Here is a 20,069-nt window from a genome sequence, read left to right as displayed (position 1 = left end):
GTTTGTTTCAGCTCCTAGAGCTGAAATGATTTCTGTTCTCCTTGCTCCAAAGGAAATGCATTTTTCCATCACTTCCTGGGCTCTTTGGGCGTTGATTTTGTCCATAATTAAAGCACAGGATCTCTCCCCTTCCCTTCATCTGTAAATCTGGCAAATCAATTAACACTCCCCACCCAATATTCCTCTTTCTTGGCTTATTGGGGCTCCTCCGCAGGAGGAACTTTCCAAAACAAAGCAACAACTGCCCTGGCTACACCTCAAGGGGAAGCCATGGGAAAAATCCCAAGATAGGCTGGGTTGGATTGGGTGTCAGGAAGAAATGTTGGGAAGGAATTCCTCCCTGTGAGGCCCTGGGATGGATTTCCCAGAGCAGCTGTGGGTCCCTGGAAGTGTCCCAGGCCAGCCTGGAGCAGCCTGGGATGGTGGAAGGTGTCCTTGGATGGAATGAGATGATCTCCAAGCCAACCCATTCCAGGATTCCATAGTTTTAATGCAGGCCCTGCATTCTTCCTGCTCTCCAAGCATTCTCCTTCCTGTTCTCTCATCCTGGAACTGCACACGACAGGAGCAGGATGTGCTCTGGAGAAGCCAACCCCATCCCTCCCCAGCACCATTCCAAGGCTCAGAGCCTTGGATATTCCTATATATTTGTTTATATTTTATTTATATATTTATATGTCAGGGGATATTTTAATTCCTATATACAAATATTGACCTGTAGGTTGATCCCAGAGCCGCGGTTAAACGATTAAAAACCATAATGAGATTACAGAGAATAAACTCTGCGTAAACCCAGAATATTTGTGTGTAGGTGAGATCACAGAAAGCAGGATTTGAAGAAGCAGAATATAAAATTATCTCCAGATTCCCAGAGATTCCACAGATTATCCACCCTGGAAGCCCACATGGACCACACCAGCCAAAGACTCCAGCCCTGAACTCCACCGGCGGATCTTTACCCATAAAATGAGGTTTTGGTGCCATGTCCCAGCCCCAAGCTGGGAAAAGCCTCTGGGATTCCCCTGGGCTCTCCCTGTCCCCCTGCCCTGGCCCAGCAGAGGCAGCAGCAGCTGCTCCATCTGCTCATTAAAATGCAACAGGGAGAAGGTGCCGAGGTGGCACCATGGAATCGCTCCAGCGAGGGACGTTTTAGGGACTCATTAATTTTTAAAGGAAAATTGAGGTTCATAAACACCTGAGAAGGAAAATAAACCAGGACAGCGGGAAATTTTCCATCCTCTCCCCACCCTGTCCCCACAGTCCCGCTTGGAGGTGTCGCGAGGGCGCCTCAGATCAAACTCTGAGCAGGGAAGATCAGAGAAGGAAATATTCAGCAAACCCACAGTTCCAGAAACCCCCTTATTCATGTTCCCATCCAGCAGCTGCTTCTCAGCCTGGAAAAATCCTGATTTCCAAGCTTTTGTGCCCACCAGAAGTGCTGCGATCCGGACAAACCCATGGCATACTCACCAAATCCACGAATGGCGGCGATTGGGTAAAATATTAATATTTAACATCTTCCCAGCTGATCCTTCTCCTCTATCATCCGAAAAGAGTCAGGACATGTCCTGCCAATTCCCAACTTGGGTCCCTCTGGAGTTGGCTCAGTGGCACGGAGATGTTTCCCGGAGTTTTTATTCTTTGGGATTACATGGCAACTCCCCTTGCAGGTGGATGCCACTTTCCAGAGGAACGCAAATGCCTCGGCAAGCAAAAAGTGGGGGTGCCTGTGGAACAGCCTCTATGGACTCCCAAATTTCTTCATTTCTAGCAGGAGAAAGAAAAAATAAATCTATTTCTGGCACCCCCCCCTTTGACTGCAGCTTCCTGCTCTCATTTGTAAAATCCCAACGATCCTGAGACAGCGAGGGGGGGGAAAAAACCTTTTCCAAGCTGCAGCACCATCCCCTTTCTGCCGTTCCTGCTTTCCAGGTCACATCCCTCCTTCCTCCGGAGCCGAGGCAAAGTTTAGTGACGCTGCAGCAGCCCCGGCGCGGGTCCCTGCCGCGGAGCATCCGCCGGGATGGATGAGCGGGGGCTGCGGCGGGGACGGGGCCGCAGCGCGGGCTCACGGGGCGGGACGGGGCGGCCGAAGGCCCGGAGCGCGCATCCCGCCGGCTCCCGGCCAGGGGTCAGCGCCAGCCGGAGGGGAGTGCCCCGCCGCTGTCACTCTCTGTCCCCGCTGTCACCCGGGCGCGGGGCTGCTCCTCCCAGCCCCGGCCATGCCCACCCAGGTGCGGCTCCTGCGGGAAACGCCGGCCGGGCAACGGGACCGCGCCAGCCGCAGCCTCGCCCGCCGGATTGCCGAGCGAGCGTGTGCCTCTCTGTCTGCATAAAATGGAATTTTACAAGATTTACAAGATCTAAATCCCGCCGCTCCACATCAAACCCGACGCGGCTCCCTGGTGCAGCGAGACGTCAGGGGTGGGTGGGAGATGGGGCCGCATCCGCCCGGGAGCGGCTCCCGAAATTCCGGCCCCCCCCGCAGCCGGGAGGGGAGCCGGGGACAAAGGGAGGGCTGGGGGAGCCGGGATGGAGGGATGGAGGGACGGAGGGATGGAGGGAGGGATGGGGGGATGGAGGGATGGATGGATGGATGGATGGATGGATGGATGGATGGATGGATGGATGGATGGATGGAAAGGAAGCCGCGCAGCAGGATCGGGAATGCTGGCAGGGCTCTGCCCCACCCGCACCTTGCGGGGGTGACAAAGGGGACCCGGTGGCGCCTCCTCCCCTCGGGAAGGACAAAGTTCGGCGGCACCGGACGCGCAGCAGGCACCGGAACATTCTCCCTTCCCCGGGTTCGTTCGTTCGTTTGTTTGTTTGTTTGTTTGTTTTCCCCCTGAAGTCTCCAAACGTTTCACCTTGACAACCACGGGAAGGGATTTTATCCATCAGCTGCAATCGAAGGTGTCGGGAAAGGGGGATAAAGGGGATTTTTATAGCTGATGGATTTGTACAGCTGATGGATAAATGGGATTTTATAGCTGATGGATAAATGAGATTTCTATAGGTGATGGATAAATTTCATCAGCCATCAGTGATCCATAACATTCCCTATTCCCAAAGCAGCAGGAGGGGACAGCAGGGGACAGAGCAGGGGTCACCCCACGGATCTCAGAGGATCCACAATCCAAGCCCCCCTCCCTGCAGTTAACTCCGAGCTGGAAAGGCAGAACGAGGAGCTGCTTCAGCAATTGAGATGCCAAATCCAATTTAAAAATCCAGGGAAGGGGGAGAGTGGCAGTGTCATTCCATCCCCACTCAGACTCCCCAGCTGCTCTGACACACTCAAAGCCCAGGAAAAGCTTTTCCAGACTGGGAAAACTGTGTGGTTCTCTCCTGTCACTGGGAGATGAGACATAAATCCTTATTTTTATTCTATTGACGTTATTGATAAAAGGATTTAACAAATCTATAAAAATAGGGGCAAATCAAAGGTATAAGGGAAAGATCAGGATGGAGCATGAATGATCAATATTCCAAAACTCTGCACCTCTCCTTGGCTTTGCTCCATCTCCACTTTGGTTTGGCAGGAGCCAGTTTTACTCACAGGGGTGAAGAATTTTGTGTAAACCATGGAATTCTGCTTCTTATCCATGAAAAAGGTGGCCAGCAGCCATGGATGGAGGTAAACAGACAGGTACACAGACAGGTCCAAATCAGGGAATCATGGAATGGCTTGGGATGGAAGGGACCTTAAATCCATGGAATCATGGAATGGTTTGGGATGGCAGGGACCTTAAATCCCACCCCATTCCATGGCTGGGACACCTCCCACTGTCCCAGGCTGCTCCATCCCCATCCAGCCTGGATTTGGGCACTGCCAGGGACCCAGGGGCAGCCACAGCTGCTCTGGGAATTCCATTCCAGGGCCTTCCAACTCTCCCAGCCAGGAATTCCTTCCCAATCTCCCGTCTAATTCCACTCTCTGGCAGGGGGAGGCCATTCCCTGTGTCCTGTCCCTCCACCTTCCATGCCTGGAAACCCCTACCCTGTGGAATGAACATCTGCACATTCCCCTCATTGTTCTCGGAGAAAAAGCCAGAATGAATTCTCTGCTAATTCTGGAGCAGCCACTTCCACGAGCTGTTGGTTTTTCTCACCCCACCACACTGAGTTTGTGCCTTTTCCCTCCCCATTCCCATTTTTCTGGTGTCTCCCTTCACAATCCAGCCTTTCCCAGCATCCCAAATTTGACGTGGGGAATTGCAGGGAGCGGGGCACCAATCACAGGGTGCTGGGTGGGAAGGAGAACAATCATTCCCTGGAGTTTCCTCCTGGAGTTTCTTAGACAGTTCAGTGATTATCCCGAGTGGAAACCCAGGAATTGCAGGATCAACAGGACAGAAATGAATAAAATCCCAGGGCTGGGATCAGAACCCACTGGGCCTCCCTCCCTCCCACTCCCAAACCCCCAAATTGTTCATTTGGATCTCCAGACTCCATTTATTTATTAATTAGCCTTTGCAAGCCATGCTAACGAGGAGCCTCCTCCCACTGGGCCATCCTGGCAGCCCCAACACTGATGCTCCTCCAGGGAAACTTCAAACATTTCCTGAAAAATCGCACAGAAACCGGAAAACCAGCCCAGAATGGGGATTTTTTTTTCCACATCTTTGAGCAAAAGTTACATAAGGCAGCCCCTGCTCTCCTGCTGCCTTGAGACTCTGCAGGCCCCCAGTGCTCGGGCACCTTCATTCCCTCAGCCAGCAGCAGGGAAGGCTCAGGAATGTTCCCTGTCCTCACAGCAGCCTGAAAAACACCAGCGGATATTTTGGGACTTTTGAGACAAACCAGAAGCACAGAATACAAAAATGAGTTTATTCCGTGCTCTCTCTTCCCAGATTAAAGACCTACACTGATGTAATATTGGGGTTTTCAGCCCAGATAATGGGGTTTCACCCCAGATAAATAAATCCTAAACATGTTTTCAGGGATATTTCTCTTCCCCCTCATTGCTAATTATGGAATAATCAGGATAACACACAACCACCCCAGCTGATCACTAAAAACCACCCCAAAAGGAGCTTCCCCCACGCTGTTCCTGGCATTTTCCTGTCTGTTTTTCTCCACGGCATCGACCCTTTCTCAGACACTGAAATTCCTGGGGTTTCTGCCCCTCTGGGGAGCACAAAGCCATTTATGGGTTTGGGAAGGCTGCAATTGCTGGGGCTCCTGAGCAGCTTTCCATTCATCCCTCCTTGCTGGCCACGCTGATTGAGGATGATGAAATCCTGATCTGCAATTCTAATTCCCTTCTTTTTCCTGAACAGGCTGCCCAAGAGCTCCAGGAATATTATTTTACCAACCCTCACAATAAACACCATTCTCCATGGAGTCCTGAACAATGCACTTATTTCAGATCCTGAAACACAGACCCACTCACAATAATTAGCTCACAAACCCCGATTTTCAGATCACCTATTTTTCTTCAGAAATTGGGGAATGCTATCCAGCAAATAACGAGCTGTACCAACAGCAGGGTGGCTGCAAACCTGCAGCAGAATTGGTGTGCCAGGTGCTGCATCGTTAAATCACGGAACCCTGGAATGGTTTGGGTGGAAGGGAACTGAAATGCCAACTCAGTGCCACCTTCCAGGGACAATTCCACTGTCCCAGGCTGCTCCCAGCCCCAGTGTCCAGCCTGGCCTGGGATCCAGGGGCAGCCACAGCAAATCTGGGAATTCCAGCCCAGCCAGGAATTCCTTCCCAATATCCCATCTAAACCTTCCCATTTTCAGCTTCCAGCCATTCCCTGTGTCCTGTCCCTCCATCCCTGTCCCCAGTCCCTCTGCAGCTCTCCTGGAGCCCCTTCAGGCCCTGCCAGGGGCTCTGGGCTCTCCCTGGATCCTTCTCCTCTCCAGGGGAGCACCCCCAGGTGTCCCAGCCTGGCTCCAGAGGGGCTCCAGCCCTGCAGCAGCTCCATGGGTTCCTCTGGGCTCATTCCAGAAAGTTCCTCTCAGTTTCCAGAGCTCTGGATAAAAACTCTCAGGAAATGGCACAAGCACTCGACATTTTCCAAAACTGGGATCCCCAAAAGTCATTTTCCAGCAGGAATTTGTCATTTCTGGAGCACTGCTCTGAACCCACCCCGAACTGTGCTCCACAAATCCAACCCCAAGTGCCCTCAGGAGCTTCCACCTCAGCTCCATCCTTCCCACCAACACTGCCCTTCCCAGCTTGCCATGAACAAAATCCCATTTTCCAGCAGGTAATGCTCTGTCCCAGGAATCCAGTGTGGAAGAGGAGGAATTCCCGAGCAAACCCTGCACCCAGAGGGGCCAAACTGGGAGCCAGAGCCACCAGACCAGGCTGGGGGGAGCGGGACAGAGGCAGGAAAAGCTGTACCAGGGGCAGAGGGAAGGAAAACACAGGGAAAAAAAGAAGGAGAATCATCTCATCCCTGTGAAGTTCCTGAAGAGTTTCCAACAGAATGACTCAACAGCGGCAGCTGCTCCGTGCAGAGGGGTCTGGGGCTCGCTGAGCTGGCAATTAATGAATGTTTGGATCTATTTTCCATCAACACCAGCTCTGCTGACATTCCTCCAGCACACTGATGGAGCACAGAGAGCCCGGGGCTGGGAATGAGCAGCTCCCGGCAGATTCCCAGGTCCCCATCTGGATTAAATCCTGACCTCCCGTTTTATTGCACCTTCAGGGAGCTGGAGTTTTATGCTCCACTTTGGCTCCTTCCAGCCCCTGGAGCTTTCACAGTTTGAGGAGAAGCTGCTGCAGGGATGTGGGCTCCCAGCATGGAAGTGATTCCAGGAGCAGGAACCACCACAAACTTTGGGACTCAGATGACCTTTCTTTGGTGCTCCCCAGCTTTGGAATGCAGATATTCCCTCAGCTAGGGAAGCAGCAGCGCTGGCTGTTCCCTGGATGAAATGAGGTGAAACAACAGGGGAAAAGTGCTGGAATTCATGGAGTCACTGAGGTTGGAAGAGCCCCTCAAGGCCATTGAGCCCCAGCTCTGCCCAACCCCTGCCTTGTCCCCTTGACAGTGTCACCTCCAGGAATTCCCTGGATGCCCGCAGCATCCAAGGCTGGATTTGGATCCAGACCCTGGCACAAAGATCTGGATCTCCAGCCGTGGAACAAGGAGCAGGATGGGGGAGGGAAGGCCCTGAGCATCCCAAACCTTCCTGGTTTCCCTGCGCCTCCTCCGCTGCGCTGATTTATCCGGGAGTAAAATCACTGCCTCTGGAACAGGTCACAATATTATGACTTATAACCCCCACAGCTTTTTGTTCCCTGTCTCCAAGCCCTGAAGCTGCAGCTCTCCAGAGCTTTCCCATCTCCTGGAGAGGAGCAGGGCTGGAATTTTTACACATTTTGTGTTAAAACAAGCAGCTGACAATTCGGGAGCGCCACTTAAGGAGCGATTTCCTGCCAGGAGCCGGGGAAAGCAGAAGTTTTCTCCAATTGCTCCTTTCTCCTTCCTCTCCCCTAATGCTCATTCCCAGCACCCCTCAGGTTCCTCGGAGCACAAATCCATCTGCATGGAAATGTTGAACAATGTTTCCCAGAGTTTGTGGCGGGGAGGAAGCCCCGGGGCAGCCAGGGAAGTTTAATCCCGTTTTCCACAGGTTTCCCCACCATGGCCGTGGCGAATTCCCAGGTGAATCCCAGGAGGAGAAGATCCCAGATCTTTACAGATGGCCACCAGCAGCTCCTGAAGGCTGCCTGCTGTCACCACTGTCCCATCTCCAGGTGTCCCATCCAAAGAAAAGCCAGGAACAGGAGGAGCCTTGGGGCAGGACAGATGGAAGGGACAGGACAGACCTAATCCTAAAGTCAATCCTAGGGTCAATCCTAAGCAATCCTAAGGACAACACTCTTCATCCCCCTTCAGCAAACTCTCCAACCCCGGATTTTCACTCCAAAACAGCTGCTAAACCCTGAAAAGTTGGGAATCTTCAACTTCCCAAATCCCTAAAGGAGCGAAAATATTGAAAAACCAAGGAACCTTGGGATTCAGTTTCCCAGATCCTTTGGGGGATGAGGCTGGATGGGGCTGGATGAGATTGGATGAGATTGGATGAGGCTGGATGAGGCTGGATGAGGCTGGATGAGGTTGGATGAGGTTGGATGAGGTTGGATGGGGTTGGATGAGGCTGGATGAGGCTGGATGAGGCTGGATGAGGCTGGATGAGGCTGGATGAGGTTGGATGAGGCTGGATGAGGCTGGATGAGGCTGGATGAGGCTGGATGAGGTTGATAGGGTTGGATGAGGCTGGATGAGGTTAGATGAGGCTGGATGAGGCTGGATGGGGTTGGATGAGGCTGGATGAGGCTGGATGAGGTTGGATGAGGTTGGATGAGGTTGGATGGGGTTGGATGAGGTTGGATGAGGTTGGATGAGGTTGGATGTGGCTGGATGAGGTTGGATGAGGCTGGATGAGGTTGGATGAGGTTGGATGAGATTGGATGAGGCTGGATGAGATTGGATGAGACTGGATGGCATTGGATGAGGCTGGATGAGATTGGATGAGGCTGGATGAGGCTGGAGCCTCCTGGGCTGGTGAGAGGTGTCCCTGCCCATGGAATGTCAGCTGTGAGGTCCCTCCCAGCCCAAACCTGGCTGGAATCCTGGGATCGTTGCCTTGACACAGTGAAGCTCCCCTATCAATTCCAAATTAACTCCCCTTGACAATAGGATAATTTATTTGTGGGGAATTTTGGAAGGAATTTGAGATGGGGGTTTTGAGTTGATTTTTTTTTGTTTGTTTGTTTTTTTAATTAATTTTTTTTTATTTTTTTAAATGTTCATTTATGTTTTTATTTTTATATGGGTAGGAAGGGTGAGTTTGGTTCCTATTGTTATACTATGGTTTAGAAGGTTTTTAGACTTTCAGTTTAAAGATTTTTAAGAAGTTATTGACTAATAAAATACTGTTAACAAGGGTATTTATGTTTTCGACCTAATTTTTAAATATTTTGTTTTATGGACTTATAGTGTAAATTTTTTGGTTAATTATGCTATGATATATAAACTTATAGTATTGTATTTTAATTTTTTGTTTATTTTTGTAGCTATTTTATCTTTTATATTTTAAACTTTAAAATTTTAAATTTTTTAAGTTTAGTTTAATGTGGTTTTGTATTAAACCATAAATTTACATTTTTGTTTTTAATACTTAAGTTTAGAAGTTTTTCCTAAAGTTCCAGATTAAATCTTGTCTTTCATTTTAAGCTTTGGTTTACAGGCTTAAAGCCTTGAGAGTATTTTGCATTTTGGATTCTAAAAGACAGCAGATATTTTTCCATGGAAAACAACTCGCATTCCACCCCCCAGCAGCACATTAATATTCCTTTCTCCCTGCACTCAGCCAAGCCAGGAGAATTTGGCACGCTGCAAACTGTGAACATTGACAACAGCACTAATTTTTAAATAATTTGGGAAGAGAGGAAGTGCCAGAACGTTTCCCAGAGTTAACTGCACACAGTTAAGCTGAGCTTTGTTATGCAGAGCCTGGTAGGGAAAAACAGAGCCTTGGAGCTGCTCTGTTGGGAAAAAAAGTGGATATTCCTTCAAATTCCACCTGGGCGCACCTGCTCTCCAAGGAGGCTCAACAGGAAACTTCAAAAATAGAAAATAATGGCTTTGGGGAATCCCTTTGGATCTGGTGGGGAGTGCTGCTCCCAGAGCAGCGTTCAGGGGGGTTCAGGGCCTTTGGGGGATTTCACCCCAACTCCCAGAACATTCCACATCACACAGCCACACATGTGAGTGTCTGAGTTTAACTGTAATGCAATGGATTTCACTGTAATATTTAACTGTAACATAATGGATTTAACTGTAATATTTAACTATAATTCCTCATCACTTACATTCCTGACCCTCTAAACATCCTTATCTCACAACAGGGAGAAGAGAGGCTCTTCCCAAAGTTTTTCCAAAAAAAAAAAAACCCTCCACTCACACAAAAAATGTTTGGACTCTTCCCAAGTTGTTTGCCCATTCCTCTGATTTTCAGACTGTTTTTATTGCTCCCATTTCCCTAATCTTCAGGGGGATGGGGATGGAATTGGGAAGCCTCTCCCCTTGGTACTGCTCTGCCCTTTCCCACATCACACCTGAAACACATAAAAACAACTATACCCAAATTATGCCCAAATTCCTGGAATGGTTTGAGTTGGGAGGGATCTTAGAGATGATCCCACTCCACCCCTGCCATGGCAGGGACACCTCCCACTGTCCCAGGCTGCTCCAAGCCCTGTCCAGGACAATTCCAGGGATCCAGGGCAGCCACAGCTGCTCTGGGAATTCCATCCCAGGGCATCCCCACCTGCACATGGAGGAATTCCTTCCCTAAATCCCACCCATCCCTCTGGCAGTGGGAAGCCATTCTCTGTGTCCTCACCCTGTAAAATGGAAAACCACTCTGACTTCCTTATTTACTCTGGAATTTAATATTCCACAAGAAAGCAGAGCTGGGATTCATCCCAGGGGTGTCACTCCAGCTGCAAACGTGGCTCCTGCAGCCCCACATCTTCCAAGAGCACAAAGTGACCCCACGGAGCTGACTGGGATGGGGCCACCAGCCCTTCCTTGGAGTTCCAACAGCAGCTGCATCCAAACCCTGCCAGTGCCAGGAAAATGGGAATCCAGGTGCTGTCCCAGAGGTGATGCCCCCATCCCAACGGTGGGCATAAAGCCTGAGATAAAACTGTTAATTCTCCATTGGAATTTGCCAAAACGAGGGATGGATAAATCATGACCCCAAAACATTACTTATGTCTTCACCTATTACCAAAAATTCCTGTCTTTTCCAGGATGTCCCAGTAACTCCTGTGGGAATGACAGCATTACTCCCATTCATAAAGCACATTAATCTGGAAGCTGCCACTTCCCACCGTGGTAACAGCTCTGGATCACTGGGGAAGGGGCTGATCACTCTGCAAATGGGACCTGGTGGAAGAGGTTTTACAGGGACTTCTGAGAGGCAGAGAGAAGTTTGGTAAGAGGATCCATGTTCACCCCTGAAAGAATTTCCTACCAAGGTCGTTGACATAGAAACCAAGAAAGAGAGAAGGATAAATAAGAGAAACCTGCAACTATTCCAATGAGCACTTTGCTTGTCTCGTGACCAATGAGTAAAGTGGAAACTGATGAGTTTTGTGAGAATGTATAAAAAGCGTGCATGCCATAATAAGAACAGTTTGGAGCCTTCTGGAAATGCAGTGTATTTTACTGTCTCCATCTCAGCAGGACAGGATGTGATGGGAGTTCCCTGGGCACTCTGCCTTTGGAGCAGCCTGGCACTGGAGCATCCTGCCCATCTCAGCTGGGACAGGATCTGGTGGAGTTCCCTGGGCACTCTGCTGCCTTTGGAGCATCTGGCACAGCTGGCACAGCTGGCACAGCTGCCACCCTGGGCTGCCCCTGTGTCCCTGCCCTCTCCAGGAACGGTGCTGGTGCCATTTTCCTGCAGCAGCCCTGGATACACGCTGCGTGCAGAGCGTTTGTCTCCTTGGAAACAAAACCCTCCCAACCTCCAGCGCACACAATCCTCGGGAAAAGAAAACTCTGCCATTAAACCCAAGGCCTGGCTATTTTTAGCCCCCGAGATGTGAAATCCCAACTGTTTCATTAGGAATAGAACCCAAGGAAAACACACTTATCTCGATTATTGGAGGAGGAAATCTTTGTATCCACCCAAACAATAAACCCACGGACTTGTGCTGAGCAAAAGAATTGCTTGGCCTTTGGAAATCAAAATAATTTGGAATATTTGCATTTTGGGATGCTCCGAGCCAGGGTCAAAAGAACAATTTGAGGTGATGAACAAGAAAACCCTCAGTTGACAAAGCTGAAAAATCAGGAGGGAAAATGGATTCATTCCCTGGAGGCTGGACTTGATCCTGGAGCTCTTTTCCAACCCTAATGATTCTGGAATAATGGAATTAGATCAAGGAATTGGAGAGTTTAATTGAAAATATATTGGCCAGTCCTTTGTGCTGATGATACCCTGGTGGTTTTCCTGGAGAAAGTCTCTGCAGCATTGCAACTAAAGACATGCCAAAGGAATTCTATTTAAAAATCACCTGAAAAGAGCAATTTGGAAGAACCCACCCTGAAATTTAAAAGAATTCACTCTGGAAAGTGAAAGAATTCACCCGGAAATTTTAAAGAAATCACTCTGAAATTTAAAAGAATTCACTCTGAATTTTAAAAGAAATCACCCTGAAATTTAAGAAAATTCACTCTGAAATTCTATTGTGAAGTTGCTGTTTTCTCCAAAGAAGAAATATCAAAAATTATGGAATTATTTCTCCTCTAAATCTGTAATTTTGAGTTATTCTCCAGCCCCACTGTTGGATTTGATCCTTGGATACTTTCCTAAATTCCAGGGTATTTTTGCTGTGCACTGAGCAGATCATCAAACATTTCTGTTAAATTTGACTGCTGGGCTGCTCGGGGAAATAAAACATTAAAAACAAATTTATCAAATTAAAAACCAGATGAAAAACAAGAGTTACAAAATCGTAACTTCATGTTCCACACAGCAAGAAAGAACCCGGGAGTGGAATTCTTTCACAGCCCTCAAGTTTTATTTGTTCTCTGGAGATTCTTCCCTTGGATTTGGATGGATTTTCCTTTTCCTTGTATAAATGTTTGGAAATAAGAAAGATTTATCCTCTGCCTGTCACGTTTTTGGATTAAACATTGCATTTCAGGGGGCTTTTTCCACCATAAATAGAGGAATTTTCAATCAGATGAAGCATCCTGACATTCTGAGGTGAAGCAGCTGAGGTGAAGCACAGGGCAGGGAATTTTCACCTTTTATGGATAAAGATCATTATGCTTGATGTCGAAAATGAGCTTAAATTTCTTTTTAAAACACAGTTTTAATCTCTTCATCACCAAAGGAGTGTCCTGGGAACCATCCCAGCTACTGAGAGGAGCCAAACCTGGAATGACCATTTGAAGATATAAAACTCCACTGAAATTCTGATTTTTTTATTTTTTATTTGGAAGGATGGGATGCAGAGCTGCTGGAATGCCAGGAATTCCCACAGGATCTGTTGTGCCATGGATGACTTCATCTGGAAGTCAGATAAAGCCATGGATATGCAGGGAAAGGAAGGGAAATGTGGATCCTGGAAGAACAAAACCAGGATCCCTTTGGCTCAGTTCAGCCACTGGATGGATTCCCTTTGAAATACCAGGAAAAATTCCTCCCCCAGAGGAGCTGGAGCAGCTCCCCAGGGAATGGGCACATTCCCAAACCCCCTGAGTGTGGAGAACACTCTCAGGGATGCCCAGGGTGGGATTTTGGGATTGTCCTGTAGGGCAGGACTTGGATCAGTGATCCTTGCATGTCCTTCAACTCAGGATATTCCATGATTCTCACACATACTCCACACAAAAATCCAAATTTTTCCAACAACTGCCCCAAAATCTCCAATGGGAAGCTCTGAAACCTCCAAGGCTTTGCCACTCCAAGGAGCAATTCCAGGGGGGAGCAGACTCAGCTGCAAAATTATTCCTGAATTTAGGAGAACAAACACTTGGCCTGAGCCTGACTTTTTTTTTCCCCAAGTTTTCCACATGAAGAGCCTGCCTAGAAAACCCCAATACTAGTGTGTTTAGCTAAAACTGGGAAAATCCAGTTTTCAGGCTTAATTTTTTGGGATTTGGAGAGCAACTGGAAACTGTTTTGTCTGGAAATGGGACCAAATTATTAAAACCAGAATCAAACGAGTCAGAATCTGATTCCAGTTAACAAAATCAGATCCCAATTAATGAAATCAGAACCAAACAAATGGGATGGGATCCCTCCCCAGGGAAAGAGTCACCTCTGGATTAATGAGCTGCTAATTGGACACGACAGGAATTCCACCCAGGGGGCTTCCAGTGGCCCTAACGAGGCTGAGGGGGGTAATTAATTAATTCATTAATCTCCCTGCAGACCCTCCCTGCCATTGCAGCTGCCATGAATAATTCAGTTGGTTGGACAAATCCGCCCGAAGATGGATTTTAGTCCCAATTTTCATGAGGAATTTTGTCCTCCCTGTGTGGAAAATCGAAACGGGGAATTTGCTGTGTTTTCAGCTGGTTTCCTCCCATTTTTAACTCCTTCTATCTGAGGGAGGCTAATTAATCTAATTCCCTTTGAGTCCAATTAACTCCTGTTGGAACATCACAGGATCTTGGATTGGGTTGGCCTGGAAGGACCCTAAAGCTCCATTCCCACCCCAGGGACAATTCCACTGTCCCAAACTGCTCCAGCCTGGCCTTGGGCACTGCCAGGGATCCAGGGGCAGCCACAGCAAATCTGAGAATTCCATCCCAAACCCTCCCAGCCAGGAATTCCATCCCAAAATCCCATTTAACCCTTCAGGTTAAAGCCTATCCCTGGAAATATGCCCCAGAAAGGCTGAAAATCAGGGATTGATCCATCAGGGATGGTTGGAGATGTGGCCAAAGGCAACTGCTGGGATTTTTAGGAAAACTCTTGTTTTCCTCAAAAATAACCCCACAGAATGGGATCCCTGTCTCCCAGCCAGCACTGGAGAAATGGAACACTGGTTAATAAATTCTACTTTTCCAGATTTAATCCCAAATTTCCCCACCCACATCCATGAAATCCACCTCTCCCCGCATCCTTTGAAGGCCTGGCTTTGCTAATTGCCCTGGCTGCTCGTTAGGGAGATAATTAGGAATTTCACCCAGCTAAACGCTGTAATTTACAATTACAACGTCCATAACATCCATCCATAACACGCTGTTCTTAGTACAGAAAATGTGCCATGAATATTCAAAATATTCCCGGGAGCAGCTCCTAAAACGGATGGAATTCCAGGAACCTCCATCCCAGGAAACTGATCCTCATCCATCTGCAGCTTCCCTTTCCCAGGAATGTTGGTCACCTGCCTCAGGTTCTGGTTTTGCACCCACCCAAAACCTCTGGATTCCACCCCAATTTTGTGGGATCCTCTAATTCCCACCCAATTTTGTGGGATCCTCTAATTCCCACCCAATTTTGTGGGATCCCCGAATCTGGCTTCTCCAGCCACTCCCAGGATCCTATGGAATCTGTCAATTCCCAACGTTTGGGATGAGTTCCTGCACTTTGAGTAGGAATTTCCAGTTCAATCTAAATAAAATCTTCAAGAATAAACCATAACCTCTTCTACTTTTTGTTGGTGACTATTTCATGGCATTAAATGAATATTTAATAATAATTTAATTATTCCAAATAATGAAATTCCAGATGAAATGATGGAAACCACACACAACGAAAGCATCTAAACAACTTCCAAAACCCAAACCCTGCTCTTTCATCACAAGGTTTTTTATCCAAAGGAATTTGGAACCAAATAATTTGATGTGAACTGGGAAATGGGAGGTAAAACCAGGATTAAACAACACTTCCATACTAACATTTAATAAATTTTATGGGAAAACACAAATATTCAATTCCAAAATCAACATCTAAAATTAATTAAGACCCTTTTCCAGAGGCAAATCCCATCCCAAAATCCACATACATCCTAATCCCCTGCCTGGTCAGTCAGAAAACAGCACAAAACCAAAACTCCTCCTTATTTTTTGGGATTCTGGGCATGTTTGCTCCCAGTTCTACAGGAACTTCCTGCATTTGGGAGGCACCAAAACCAAAATTCCTCATTATTTTTTGGGATTCTGGGTGTGTTTGCTCCCGGTTCCACAGGAACCTGCTGCATTTGGGAGGCAACAAAACCAAAATTCCTCATTATTTTTTGGGATTCTGGGAGTGTTTGCTCCCGGTTCCACAGGAACCTGCTGCATTTGGGAGGCACCAGCTCCGTGTGGGAGGCAGCAAATGGGATTGTGAAGCTTCTGTGCAAACAGAACACAAAGGAATGAAAATAACAGCAGGGATGAAGTGCAGGATTTTTTTTTTTCACTGTGTTTTTCCAAGAGGGATCAGCTCCCAGAGGAATAAAGGTCTCCTGGATGGCACCTTTAATTTGGGAAGATCCTTGAAACAATGGCAGCTCCTTCCCATGGCTGGGATGTTCTCCAGGCTGGCTGTCAGGATGGGTTAATTGTGAGTTTGGGGTCCCCATCCCTGCAAGTGTCCAAGGCCAGACTGGAAAGGGTTTGGAGCACCCTGGGATGGTGGGAGGTGGCATGATGGAATGGGATGAGATTAAATTCCCTTTCAACCCAAACCATTCTGGAATTCTGTGAGGAGACCCAATGGTCTTGGAGGGCTTTTCCAGCCTCAGTGATCCTGGGATTCTGGAATGCACAGACGGAAAGCATCCCAAAAATTTCCAAATATTCCTTCCAAACTAACACAAATGTAAATCCTCAACTTCCAGGGAAGTAGCAGCTGGGACAGCTGGAGAATAAATAGTTTGCTTGGAATTTAAAATATAAAATTCCAGCTGGGCTTCCTGCAGCACAGGGCTGGGAAAGGGCTGGAATTCCAGCTGATTGACTGGATGGAGTGCTGGGGAAGCAAGGCAGAGGACTGCTGTGCACCTTGCAGGGATATTGAATAATTTCTTTCCCATAAAAGATGGAAGAGTTTCAGCTGGAGATTAAAGATGTCACCGAAGGCCTCGATAATAACAAAATAAAGTTTCTTTTCCACCTGACATCTCCGATCCCGGAATTTGCTGAGCCTGACAAGGGACACATTCCCCTTCCCAAGGGAAAATGGGTTGTTCCTCTGGATATTGCAATATTCACCTCAGAGCTCTCAGAACAAACAGGAAAGGTTTGACTTCATAAAAATGGGATTTGCTGGGTGCAGTGACAAAGCCACTGCTGCTGCCCCTGATGTGATTCAGATAACACCAAAATGAGATCGGGAACAGAGAGAAATCCCTGGAATGACAACTCAGCTCCAAACCTCCACTTGTTCCTGTGGTTCCACAGATCCTGAGGGAACAGCAGGTGGGAAAGAGCCCCCTCCATCAGGAGCAATGGTCCCATGGGCACTGCTCCAGGAATTCCAGATTTATGGAGCTTCCCAGGGCCTGAAGGGGCTCCAGGAGAGCTGGGGAGGGACTGGGGACAGGGATGGAGGGACAGCACACAGGGAATGGCTCCCAGTGCCAGAGGGCAGGGCTGGATGGGACATTGGGAATTGGGAATTGCTCCTGGCAGGGTGGGCAGGGGTTGGATGGAATTCCCAGATTTGCTGTGGCTGCCCCTGGATCCCTGGCAGTGCCCAAGGCCAGGCTGGACCCCTGGTCCATGGAAGGTGTCCCTGTCCATGGATGGGATGAGCTTTAAGGTCCTTCCCAATCCAAACCAGTCCAGGATGGAAAAATCTCCAACTGCACCAAATGCCAAAGGGGAGTCTGAGAAAAAAACTTCCCAAGCCACCAAGAATTACATAAAAACTGAGAAACATTGGGTAGAAAACTCTGCCTAAATTAGGGATAAATGAATGGTTTTGAACAGGCTCTTCCCAACCAGTCCCAGCTTCCACAGGGCAACATCCATGACCAAAACACGAATTCCCAGATGGAGATTTCCCAGTGTTCCTCCCATTTTTGGGGCAGGAGTTGAGCTTTTTTTCCCAGTGCTCCTTCCCTTTCTGGGGCAGAGGCTGAGCTCTCGCTGCCCTGGTTTGGGAGCAGAAGGAAACCAACTCCTGCCATGGGCTCAGCATCAAGGAGCAGCAGGAACATCCCGAATTCCAAAGCTGATCCCTTCCCTGACCTCATCTGCCCAAACCCACCTCACATCCCAGCACAGGGAACCCTTTGTGCCCTCCCCACATTCCATTTGTTTGTGTTTTTCCAGGAAAAAGAACAGGGAAGGGGAATGTTCAGCTCATGAGGATTTTCCCTGGCCTCTCCAAGTCCTTCATTCCAGCTCTCCATCACAAACTCCAACTTTCCCTGCAGATCTCTGGGACAAACTCTGCTCCCAGCACATGTCAGCAGCTGGACTAAACGGGGAATTTGGGAAGAAAATCCCAGTTCCAGTGTGAGGTTCCAGCTTTAAATAAATACCTGCCTTGTCATCCCCCCAGCCCTGCTGACATCCAGACTGCTCTGTCTCCTGCTGATCCACATTTTCTGCCAGCCCACGCACCCGTGGATCCTCCAGCTCCTGCTTTTCCTCTGCTCCGTCATCCTCAGCTTCTCCTGGATCCTCTCACTTCCCCCTTCCTCTTGCTCCAGCAGATCTGCTATGTAGTAACTCCCATTTTCCCCTCATTTCCAAAATTAAACACGGAGTATTCCCGTTTTTTTGGATGGGGCTTGGAGCAGTCTGGGATGGAGGGGAGGTGTCACTGCCCATGGGATCATCCTCAAGGTCCTTCCCAACCCACAGCATTCCAGGGTTCTGGGATTCCAACCAGGGATTAACTCCCTAAATCCAAGTGCAAATAGAAATAATCTGAATCAAAGTTACAAAACCCAGAGATTCCTAAAGCCACTAAAAAATGGGGGAAAAATATCCTGGAATGAAAAAAAAAAAAACAAACCATTAAAAAAACCTTTGTTTTGTCTCCACAGCCTGATTGTTTCCTGCTGAAAAGGAGGAGTTTGCACATTCCTGTTTCTAGAATTCCCAAATCCCCAGCAAGGTCTCACCCTCAATTTGCATAGAAAAAAGCTTAAAAAGAGTAGAAAATAATTATATCTAGTCTGAAAAAGCTGCAATTGTTCTGTAGCTGCCAAAACAATCCCATTCCTTCTTAAATGCCATTTTTCCTGCCTTAATGGACTTATTTTCCTTCAGACTGACAAGTTTTGCCTTCAATTAGCAGGAATTTTAATTGATGGAATGTTTAATGTGGTATTGAGGTACTTATTTATATCGTACTAAATATTTATCAGCTCTCATGCTGATGAAGGGAACCAGAGCAGGAAGACAGAGCACAGAATGCAAAGGGGTTTGGGATAGAGCATGAAAAAAATATTGGATTTGCTGGGAATAATTGAGATCTAAACATAAGGAATGGTGCAGAGCAGGATCTGGAAGTGAGGTCAGCTCTGAACCTTGGATTTGAAAAAGGGAATGATGAGAAACTCCCTGGAGTCTGGTGCAGAAAAATGGACTGAAAACCATAAAAGCAAAAATCAGCTTTTAATAGTATTTAGCTAGAAACAGAAAAAATCCATTCCATGGCAGGGGTGGGGCTGGATGGGCTTGAAGGTCCTTTCCAGCCAAATCATTCCATGATTCCATGTTGGAAGGGCCATTAAAGCCCATCCTGTTCCAAACCCAGACTCCTCCACGGGCATTTGGATGTTCCAGGGGTTTTCCTCTGGGCCATTTATTCTACCAGATTTCTAAACCCACTGCAAGGCTCCTGTGAAGTCTCCACTGCTCCCAAACCATCCAGGGAAAAGTGGAATGATTTCCAGGCTGGCAGTTGGGAATTTGGGGATTTTTCAGCCAAAGAGGTCGTGGAGTCCCCTGGATCCCTGCAAGTGTCCCAGGCCAGTGGAAGGAGTCCAGGGAGGAACAAAATGGGCTTGAAGGTCCCTCCAACCCAAACCAGCCTGGGATTCTGGGATTTGAGGTTTGAGCATCCAAACCACTCCTGAAACAACAAAGGATCCATTCTCCCATCTAAGGATCCATTCTCCCATCAAAGGATCCATTCTCCCATCAAAGCATCTCTTCTCCATCATTTCTCCAGAGGGATTTCTGAAGTGCCCAAAACACTCCCAACAACTGAAGCCTTGGAGATTCTCAGATGAGGAATAAAGGATTTGAAATCAGAAGAATTCCAGACCAACTTCAGCTCCTCCATGACCAAATCCAACCTGAGGAGCTCCCTGTGCGACCCAGAGCTGTCCCAGGTTGGTGATTCCTTTACCAAGCTATTCAAATCCTAGAAAACATTAAAATCCTACCAAAAAATCCAAAATTCCAGAAGGAAAAGGCCAATTTTTGACCTGTTTTTCATGGACAATTAATGATGTGGCTCAGTTACTTCTCAATGTGAAAAACACTGTGCAAATGATGCAAATCCTTTAATATTTTTTTAGGAAAATGCTGTTCCAGACTTTTCTTTGCAATACAGGAATGCTTTTAAAACAGACTCTTGATTACACCAAGAATTTTAATTAAAACGACACAATTATTT

General features: G+C 47.8%; 1 protein-coding gene across 3 annotated transcripts in view; it reads right to left on the bottom strand.

Moving 5' to 3' along the window:
• PDE4B (phosphodiesterase 4B) overlaps positions 1-20,069 on the bottom strand; it is a 176,866-nt gene that overhangs the window by 85,333 nt on the left and 71,464 nt on the right. Inside the window, exon 1 of one of the 3 annotated variants that reach the window (XM_058029815.1) lies at positions 1,471-2,019. The exons of the other annotated variants lie outside the window; for them this stretch is intronic. Within the exon in view, the coding sequence (XP_057885798.1) occupies positions 1,471-1,517 (47 nt within the window). The 5' untranslated portion in view covers positions 1,518-2,019. Of the gene's footprint in view, positions 1-1,470; positions 2,020-20,069 lie in introns of those variants that run through there. 3 annotated transcript variants of the gene reach the window in all.

Source organism: Melospiza georgiana, chromosome 9, assembly GCF_028018845.1.
Source record: "Melospiza georgiana isolate bMelGeo1 chromosome 9, bMelGeo1.pri, whole genome shotgun sequence".
In the NCBI taxonomy this organism is placed as follows: Eukaryota; Metazoa; Chordata; class Aves; order Passeriformes; family Passerellidae; genus Melospiza; species Melospiza georgiana.
This window is presented reverse-complemented; position numbering and strand designations above follow the sequence as displayed.